Source organism: Rhinolophus sinicus, chromosome 1, assembly GCF_057876585.1.
Source record: "Rhinolophus sinicus isolate RSI-liver-muscle chromosome 1, RSI-T2T, whole genome shotgun sequence".
NCBI lineage: Eukaryota > Metazoa > Chordata > Mammalia > Chiroptera > Rhinolophidae > Rhinolophus > Rhinolophus sinicus.
Window position 1 is genome coordinate 168,439,676 of NC_142501.1, and position 10,493 is coordinate 168,450,168.

At 43.5% G+C, this 10,493-nt stretch overlaps 1 protein-coding gene across 8 annotated transcripts in view; it reads left to right on the forward strand.

Annotated features, from left to right (window-relative positions):
* PTPN13 (protein tyrosine phosphatase non-receptor type 13) overlaps positions 1-5,569 on the forward strand; it is a 173,094-nt gene extending 167,525 nt beyond the window's left edge. For all 8 annotated transcript variants that reach the window (XM_019731269.3, XM_019731271.3, XM_019731274.3 and 5 more), the window contains 3 exons: positions 658-873; positions 1,946-2,008; positions 4,839-5,569. In XM_019731269.3, the coding sequence (XP_019586828.3) occupies positions 658-873; positions 1,946-2,008; positions 4,839-4,934 (375 nt within the window). In that variant the 3' untranslated portion in view covers positions 4,935-5,569. The remainder of the gene's footprint in view (positions 1-657; positions 874-1,945; positions 2,009-4,838) is intronic.
* Positions 5,570-10,493: the final 4,924 nt, after the last annotated feature.

The following is a 10,493-nucleotide window of genomic DNA, read 5'->3' on the forward strand; positions in this document are numbered from 1 at the left end:
AGGTTAACAACACAGACAGAAAGAACTCCCTGACTTCATGGAGCTTACTTTCTAATGAGATGGTACTGGTGCTGTGGAAAAAACCGTGAAGGAGTTGAGTGAGCCACCAGGATGTCGGGCGGGGGGGGGTAGGGGGGGCAGCTATTCAGTTAGAAAGAGCAAGTGCAGAGATCCTGAGATTGAACTGTGCCTCGTTCTGTTCTCTTCTCTTCTGTTCTGTTCCGTAGAACCACAGAGAGGTCCCTCTGGCTGGAGCGAAGTGGCCCGGAGGAGGAGGTTAGGTCTGAGAGGTAGAGAGGTCCCTGGGCCAGATTACGCAGAGCTTTTAAGCCATTGCCATGACTGGCTTTCATCTGGGATGAATTTGAAATGGGGTCATGAAAAAAAAAAATAAAGGCTGTTATTCGTATCAAAACCTAATTGGCTTTTAGGGTTTCCAAAGAGTAGTCTTTACCAATATCTAAAATGTGGATCCAGCCACTTCCTTGATAAAGGCCCTCCGTGTGTTGTTTGATGGAGACTTTTGGTCTCTTGCTTTTCCTTTGATCTGATCCAATGGAAAAAACAAAATTTGAAAGGACAAAATAATATTAAGAGCTAATTACATGGGAAAAATACAGTATGCCTTTATATTCTTACTCTGTTGTACAATTTCAGACAGGAGAGGTGCGACATATTTCTCACTTGAATTTCACTGCCTGGCCAGACCACGATACACCTTCTCAACCAGACGACTTGCTCACTTTTATCTCTTACATGAGACACATTCACACATCGGGCCCAATCATCATACACTGCAGCGCTGGCATTGGACGTTCTGGGACCCTGATATGCATCGATGTGGTTCTGGGATTAATCGGTCAAGATCTTGAAGTAAGTGTAAGATAGAGGCTGAATGAGCATTTGACCAGCAATAGCGATGGAATCTAATTCTTCAATAATGTGGTGTGATCGTGGGATTTTTTTTTATTTATCAGTTTGTATGAGTACCTTAATTTTCTTATTCTACAGAACTGTATTTTAGTATACATTGTTCAAAACTTCCTAGGCCATAATCAAGAAGAAATAATACTTCAAATTTGTGTTTGTTTCACTGGTATTTTGAAACTATATGCTCAAAAGCCCCTTACGCAATATGGCATTTTACTCTTTATAATCCTTAGGCTTGAATAAGATAAAGTCAGTGTTGTTCTCACACTTTAAGGGATAGAAATGTTGAAGCAAAAAAAGAAAGTATATTTTTGAAATGAACAAGCTTATAGTCTCTTTTTGTCATTGTTACCTATAGATAGAAAATGTGTAGTTTGTTAAACAAATTGATGGTAAATAGTCTATCTCTAAATAAACAAAGCCAATAAGAATATAATCTTACTTAAAACCTGAGTTAATATAAACCTTACTTAAAATGTTAGAATATCTTATGACACATAGTATGTAATTAATATTATTGTCTTTTAAAGAATTTCATTTAAAAACACTTCTCTCTTACACTTCACACTCTATTATATCTAACAATTATTTAAATAGGACAAAACAAAATAGTTTATTTCTCCATTGTTTCAGACTGTTAAATATTAGTGAAAGTAAAGCGCTCAGGAATTTTATTCTGAGAAGCAAAATGTAGGAAAATTTGTTGGCTTTTTTTTTTTTTTTTTTTTTTTTACTAGCAGTATTAGAAAGGAGTCAAATTTCAGAGGGACAAGAATTTCTGTTGGGAATTTTCAAATAGAATGACCTTCCCTAATTCTTGAAAAATCATAAATAAAATTATCAAACGATGTCAAAGTCAGTTCACCATCTTACTTTGCCCAGAATGGTTTTCTAAGACTGCTAGAAGGGGAATGATAATGGGGTACAGGAATCTATGTAAGCCACTACTCTGAATCTTTGGGGTTCAAATTCGGTTACCCTTTTTACCTAACATATAAACTCTTTCCTTTGGCAGTTTGACATCTCTGATTTAGTGCGCTGCATGAGGCTACAAAGACATGGAATGGTTCAGACAGAGGTGAGTCTTGCTTGGTGTCTTCTAATGAGAATTTTCGTGAAGATTCTGATAGTTTAAAAGATCTGGTTAAACCATTTCCCTTTTGAGCGTTTCCACATTATTGCATAAATCCAAAGATATATGGTAGTAAGGGATTCTTCTTTTTTCTTTTTTTCTTTTTTTTAAGCATGAGCACCAATTCAGAAAAAAAGAAACTATTTCTAGGCTATCTTCTTTTAAATGCTGCCTTTTATCTTTAAAAATGAGGAAATGCAGTATCTGCACTGAATAGATTACAGAGCATAGCGTGGCATGTTGGAGGCAAAAATTGAGGGTGGTACAAAATAACATGTAATGAGTGGCATTCCTTCCCTATATCCAACCTAAAAAAAAGATAGAAGGCAACATTCTTGCTACAGAAATTCCCCAAGAGGGAATGGGATTCAGCAGTGTGGACTAGAAGGCAAGAAGGCAGGCTGGATCGCTTACGTCTGGAAAAGGCACTCTTGGAGGGGAGTGAGTAGGTGGGTCCATTTGTCTTCTGTTTTGGATGATTTTCATTTCACTCCCCTGAAAGCAGCTGATGGGTTTATCACCTGCTGACCTAGAGTCTTGTATCCTTCACGGGGACTGTGTTATCTAGAGTATCTGTCTGCTCTGATCGGTTCTACTATCCTTTTTGTTTGTCCTGGGGGAAGGGATGTGGAAGCTATTTTCATATATCTATAAATTCACTTTTCTCTACTTCTTGAATAATATAGTTTACTATCTTTAACATTAGAATTTGCCTACTTTCCCTTCATATGCCTTTTTAATTTAAATTAAATACCCTAACTATTACACTGATTTAGAGCCACATTTTTTAGTCAGAGAAAGCCTACTGATCTGTATAAATAGTTCTTTAGACCCAGGAAGTTCACTTGTTCAGTAGGTATCTATTTGAGTGCCTGCTGCATACGAGGCACTCTTCTAGGTGCTTGGAGCACGTCAGTGAATGAAAAGAAACATCCTGCTAGAATAACAAAAATCTCCTAGGGGGGAGGAGGTGAGGAAGGCAGATAATAAACACATGAAATAAGTAAGTCATATAGGCTATCTGAAAGTGGTAAGTGCATTAGAGGGAAAAGTGTAGAATAGGGTAAAGAGGATGAGTCCTGGCGTGTTGAGGTGCTCTCTTAAATGGGTGGCTCCGCTGCGAAGTGACACTTGAGCAAAGATTTGGAGGGGCTGAAGGAGGCCATCATGCAGATGTCTGGGAGTAAGAGCCTTTCGGGCAGACAGAACTTCCTGCGTGGAAGTCCAAGGTGGGGGTGATCTTGTTTGTTTAAGAACAGTCACAGCCAGTGTGGCTGAGGTGACAGGGTAGGTGACAGGGGCCAGGGCTTGGGCTTTCTTCTGAGTGAAATGGAGCCCTGCAGTATTGTATGGAGTGACATGAGCTGACTCAAATTTTAAAGGACCACTCTGGCTGCCATGTTAAAACAAGATCCGATTTAGGAGGACGGGGCAGAGAGGTGGGTACAAGGTTAGAATTAGGGAGGTCAGTTAGGTGGCAAGCAGTGGTGGCCCAGCCTGGAATGGTGGGTGTAAATATAGGGAGAAGAGGAGTAGGTTTGCCAATGGATTGTTTGTGGCGTGAGAGAAGATTATGGATGATTGTGTGGAAAATGTGGAAAAGTTAAAATACAGATCAGCAAAAAGTAAATAAAAAGGTTGCCTGTATTCCTGCACTTCAGAGTTCTTAACATTTTCAACAACATTCTTACATTCTTTGGTCTAAGCATGTGTGCACAGGCGTGCAAGCTCTCAAACACACAATTTTCAGTGAGATTCAACAGTACTTAGTTTTAGTACTTTCCATTTAGCATATTGCGAATTTTTCTACTTATTTTCAGGCTCATTAAATCTTTGTCAAATAACAAGAAAGCTCAGATCCTTGAATAAAGAATAATTTTATCCTAAAAAACTTAATTTTCAAAAAACTTTGATTTCAGTATTCTTTTGTAACAAAATATTTAGAGAAAATTATTTTGTGTAGCATCTTGGATATTAACTTCTTCCCCCCCCCCCCCGCCCCTTTTCCACCTCCCCACCACCCCAACCCCGGTTCAAGCCGTTGTTTCTCAGTCTAGTCTAGTTGTGTAGGACACAGCTCCCTGGCCCATGCTGGTATTATGAGCCTTGCATTCCGCCCGGCTGAGGCAGTCGGTCACCAGTCATCGGTCAGCCGCTCACAGCGGCTCACACTGGCTGCCGGCCACTCATAGCAGCGCACAGTAGCCCACGGCAGCACACAGCAGCACACAGCAGCCCAGCTCCAGAGAGAACCGTTGTTCACAATCTTAGCTGTAGAGGGCGCAGCTCACTGGTGCATGTGGGAATCGAACCGGCAACATTGGCATTAGGAGCACAGCGCTCCAACCACTTGAGCCATAGGGCTGGCCCTGGTACTTCTTGAAATTTCAAAACATCTAAAATGAGTTCAATACATCTAGAAGACATTTTGTAGGAAGTTTCTTCTTGCATTATAGAAGCAAATCACAAAAAAATAGAAGTAGCCCACCAATCAGGCACAATTGCAGTTAGCGCTCTGGGATATTTCTAGCTCAGAAATGTCCTCCCCTCCCCAAAGGCTTTTTCCCTCCTCATTTTGTTAGTGTGGTTTCTGTTTTTTATAACATTTATGGTACTACACAATTCTGTGTCCTGTGTCTCATATTCAACATTATAACAAAAATTTTCCATACTTTCAAAATTGCTCAAACATCACTTCAAATAGTGTTGAAAGCTATATTTATAAAATATTCACATTTTACATCTCAAGTTCTCTCTCTCTCTCTCTCTGCCATAGGATCAATATATTTTCTGCTATCAAGTCATCCTTTATGTCCTGACACGTCTTCAAGCTGAAGAAGAGCAGAAAGAGCAGCCACAGCCTCTGAAGTGACCTGAAAGAACAGCCTTCTGGATGCCTTTCCGCTTCTCCCCTTAACTTCCAACGGATACTCCTGCTTTCCATTGAAAATCAGGATCACAGGGCAACCAGTCCATACAATGTCATTATGCCTTTTCTCCTCTACCTTAGAGGGGCATTCTTAGAACAATAAATAAGTTGAAATGCTGTATTTTTACAGCTATTTTAACCTGTTATAATTATTTTTAAAAATTTTAACACTAATAATGCAGATCTTAGGGACCATTAAGGCAGCATTTGATGGTAATGGACATTGTTATAAGAACGAGCCGAGTCTATTTTTAATGAACCAATCTTGTTTATAGCAAAATTCTTTTCCACTATTTTAATAAAGTAGTTATTTTATAGGGGATACTTAAAACCAGTATTTAAGCTTTAAATCATAGTAGTATTGGCACAGAAAAAAAGTAGCAAAGGTTTACTGTATCAATTTCTAATGTTTACTATATAGAATTTCCTGTAATATATTTATATACTTTTTCAAGAAAATGGAGTGATCAGATATGTTTGTAACTGCATCCTCTATTTGGTATGCATCATCTCACTTTGTAAATAAAGGTACACTTTAAAACATGAACAAAGCCAAAAGTGTATGCAGACAGATGAAACGTTTTCAGTGTGTTATTTTTCACAATACCCAGGCCCCGGGAAGGCGGGAACATCTGGACCCCAGCTTCCCATCTCCCCACTTGGGCCAGTGGTGCCAGCCCCAGGGACCTGGAGTGTTGTCAGACACCCCGTTAGACCTGCATGCAGGTCAGACGTGAGGGGCGGGTACTGACTGACAGGAGCTAAGACATTCGGTCTTCCTTCCGGCTGCCTCCCTGTGAGTGGTGTCGGTTACGGTGCTTAACTATTGCATAAATAGAATATTTCCAAATCCTGGTTGTGGTTCAGCTCAGAATATCTCAGCTGACAATGGGTCATGAAAGAAAACTGTCACCCTACCTGGGAGGTTTATGTTTGGTTCTGCCTGAAGGGAAAGACATGAGCCTCAAAGAGCCTGCTTCTGATTCTCGTCATTGAGTGGGTTTCACTGAATCCTAATTCTGACAGCATTCCTCCCCTCGGCCATGAGCGATGCTGTTCCAGGACCCAGGAAACTGCTTGATTCATCCTGAAGGACCAATTCTGAGCTAAGTAACTTGAATTTCTGATCATTCTCAAAATGCAACCATGTGACGGGACCTATTCCTGAGTGCCTCAGGCTACTGGAAGGCAGACAACAGTGTCAGTCGATGACAAAGCCCCACGGTGACACACTTGATTCCTCACCAGGTAGCAGGTTTGAAACCCACCTCAGAAGTGGCTCCAAATTATTCAAAAGAAACATCACCACCGCTGTCGGGACAGAGTCCCAGAGAGCAGGCTCTGCCTTTCCAGGCTCTCGGCCTCACACATGGAAAGGTGCTGGCTCGGGTAGTGGATGGCCATCAGCTGTACCAGTTGGCCATTAGTCACTGATATAACTGCCATGGCTACACTAGGGGGTTGGTTGGTTGGTTGGCAGAGAAGCTGATGGTAGATTGCAGCTAGCAAGTGGGGTTAGCAAGCGTGGATGGCGAATTGTGGATTGTGTGGATCCTGCTTCCTGTGGCCGCCAATGAGACTGGGGTGCAGGAAGACGGGGATGCAGGGGTACTGGCGGATGTTTGCTTTTGTGTCTCGACCATCTGCCAGTGAGAACATAGTGATATGACTCCCATATCTATGGTTCTGTTGTTGTTCCCTTTTGGCCTCACCATATCCTGCGTTCTTGTGCGGGGAGCAGGAGCTGAGTCCCTGCATGACACTTGGCACAGTGAGCAGGGTATGGTGCCGGCCAAAACTCTCTGAAGGGCGGTGGAGCAGTTTGTGTGTATGAACACTCAGTCTCCAGGAGCCCGTGAGGAGCAGAGCAGGAAACGTGATCTGCCTGGGAGAAACGTGACCCATCGGTGATTTGGTGGTCCTCTCTAGCCTCTGGATAGTGTACCACCCTATCGGCCATAGCAAGCGTCACCTGCTTTTTGGGGGTCTGCTGCTGCCATAGACCCCTAGAGTTGTGGACATCTTGCACCAGGGCCACCACCCACTCAGATGTTTGGCGAGGTGAGCAGGATTCCGGCAAGGTAGGAATGAGGTCGGACCCTGGGCAGGAGGACATGTGGCCCCCATACTGTGTGTGGTACATGATGACTGTTCTCAGGAGTTGGACCGCTGTGGAGGGGTGGGAAGATGTGGATGGTTCTCTGACCAGCATAGAAAGAGCCATGCAGCTGCTGGAGAGCTGGACCCCTGTGGAAGGGTGGAAAGACATGGATGGTTCTCCAACCAGCATAGGCCAGAGAAAGCGAAGGTTGTTGCAGCCGTGTCGGCTGGGAAGTTCTTGCTATGGCAGCCCAGATGCGGAACTTGTAGTCCCAGGAGGAAACCCTTGCTGAGTCCTTCGTGGAAGATGTGGGTGAGGTCAAGGTCGTCCCTCACCCCCAGGTTGGGGAGGACTTGGAGCCCTCGCCCTGCAGAGAGGGCACACATTGTGAGGCCAATGCACAGCCCTGGCAAACGACTGTGGACTATGGGGAATTGCCTTCCATCCCTGATTTGATGGACCGCTTGACTGTTTGCTTGGGAATGTACCACCATGTAGTGGAACCGGTGGATGTTTGCTTCCTGTGTCTCCCCAGCTGTCAGCAAGTCTATGGTGCAGGAAGACCCTTTGTTGGGGTACAGGTGTGTCTCAACCAGCCACCGTCGAGAATATGTAAGCACCTTGGCTGTGAGCCACTATTGAGACAAGCATGGTACCCTGAGAAACCCTGACTGTGCCCAGAAAGTAGGTAGACATCGAGGGACACCTCCTGGGACATTACTTGAACTGGACTAAAACTTTTTCTCATGAGCTGGGTTCCTGGCACAGGGCCCCTCGCAAAAGATGCTTGTTGTATATATTGTGAGGCAAGACCCTGTAGGGGTGGAGTGTGGGGACAGAGTCCCAGAGAGCAGTTTCCAGGCTCTCAGCCTCACATGGAAAGTTGCTGGCTTGGGTAGTACATGGCCATCAGCTGTAACTAGTTGGCCATCAGCTGTTACCGGTTAGCCATTAGGCACTAATATAACTGCTGTGGCTATGCTAAGGGGTTGGTTCATTGGGTGGTTGGCAGAGAAGCAGATGGTGGATTGTGGCTAACAAGTGGGGTTAGCAACAGTGGATGGTAGATTGCGGATCATGTGGCTCCTTCTTCCTGTGTCTCGCCTGGCCGCCAGTGAGACTGGGGTGCAGGAAGACGCCCTGTTGGGGTGCTGGCGGATGTTTGCTTTTGTGTCTCAACCAGCCACCAGTGAGAAGATAGTGGTATGACTCCTTATCTATGGCTCTGTCGTTCCCTTTTGGCCTCACCATATCCTGCGTTCTTGTGCAGGGAGCAGGACCAGAGACGCTTCATTACAACCACCATGCCTATTTCATTAAGGACGAATTTTACAGATTGGGTTGGAGCTGAAGGTTTCATTTGGGGGGGTGGGGGGGGTGGCAGGGGAAGGTTTCTATTGCTTTAAAAGATGTTTGCAAACTCCTGTTTTGAGTGAGTTGGAATCATGAGGGCTTGTTTTCCTGTCATGGAAAGGAGGCCAGCAGGGCTCTAAGAGCCAGTACAGCTGGAGGTGATTAGCCACCATCTGAAGTCAACAGAGATGGGAGAGGGGAAAGCTGAAGAAATCTTTTCTCTGGAAACAATATAGCTAGGAATGGAAACTGTGGGAGGAAAATGCTGTTTCAGTTTTCAACCCTGGAAACTTCGTTATAGTAAACATGTTGCCGCCCTCATCTGGGACCTGGCCCCACTCATGGAATGGAGTGACCTGTTTGCTAGGGCCATGCTGGTTACAAAGGAAGCTGAGGCTGCAGAGCCGGGGGAGGCAGGGGGCGGGGGCGGTTCATGGAGGCGCTCATATCAAATGAATAAATGTAACTAGGCTGTAAACCCACATTAGATAGCTAAGTTCTATAAAATGTGCACCCTAACATATGACGGCTCAAACATAACAAGCTTATTTCTAGTTTATCTAACAGTTGAGGGCAGGTGAACAGCTCAGCAGGGGAGTGCCCCCCCCCCCCAATATTCAGGAACCCAGGCTGATGGAGTTTCTGTAATCAACACATAGCTTCCAAGGTCATCCTGGGATCATCTCCATTCCTCCAGCCAGAAGGGGGAAAGCATGTGGGGGGCCGCTTGTGGAAGGGATTTTATGAGCTGGGCAGGCCTGGAAGCAAAGCATTTGACTGGCACTCATTCCCTCAGCAAGAACTGGTCACGGTGCCCCTACGGACGAGGAAGCTGGGAAATGAGTTGGCTGAGCAGCTGTGGCCTTGTGACAGACAGCTCTGTACTATAGAGGGGGAGGCACCAATCATGGTGGAATCTAAAGCTGAACTAAAGTTGTATATTCTAAAAGAATAGTATTTTGGTATGGTCCTGAGCACGGCAGTATTAGAAACATCATTTTGTCCCCAAATCAAACTTCGGTAGGTGTCATTAGTAGAAATATTTCTGAATTATTATTAAGAGATAAATGGCTTTTGAGAAAAGATCAGGTATTCACATCTGTCGTTCCAGATATCCTGCTAGATCTCTTGATTTAAAATGACTAGTTAATCTAAATGCAATGTGATGAATCCAAGAAATTAAAAGAACAGCTCACCAAATCTATCATCTGGTCATAGATACCTTAACAGTGAGAGAATGTGTTCCCATTTTACAGATTTCAGAAATATTCAAGGTACCTTGTTATGGGGGAGATGAATGCAACAAATTATGCATTGACCTGCATAACATTTTTAAAGCTTTATTAAATTTTAATGTATCAACTTGGAATTGCATTTGATTGCAAGTAACCAAAAAACAACCAAATGGGCTTACGCAAATGAGAGATTTCTTTCCTTAAGAAAACAAGTTTGGAAATAGGTAGTTGCTGGGATTGATTCCACAGTTCAAGAATATCAACAGATATATAATTATCCTGGCCTTTATTACTTCATGGTCTAGAAATGGCTGCTGCAGCTCCAGCTAGTACATCCACATTCCAGAAAGGAAATAGGAGATATTGATAAGAGTAAGGGTTAGTCAGTGCCTAGGGCAAAAAAGCAAAATTTTCCAGAAATCACAAGCAGTCTTCTATTTCTATTTTATTAGCAAGAACTATGTCACACGGTGTCTCTAGCTTCAAGAAAATTATTTTTAGCTAGGCATATTGTTGTCCTGCACAAAATCCTGGTTCTGTACTAAGGACGAAGACAACAACAGATACTGGGTTGCAGCCAGCCGTGTGCCATTCCAGTTCTGCAGGTTTCCACCATTCCTTAGTAGTCAAGTTCCTAACACTGTCAATCTGTAATATCTTCCTGAGCCCAAAACGATCTGAATTTGTAATTGTTGAAATGAGATTCACAAATAGGAAGTATCTGAAAGTAGTCTTCAGCTTTGCAAATTTAGAGACATAATTTTGTATCCACCCAAAATTAGGCATACTCTAAAGGCCATGCTAAGCAACCTC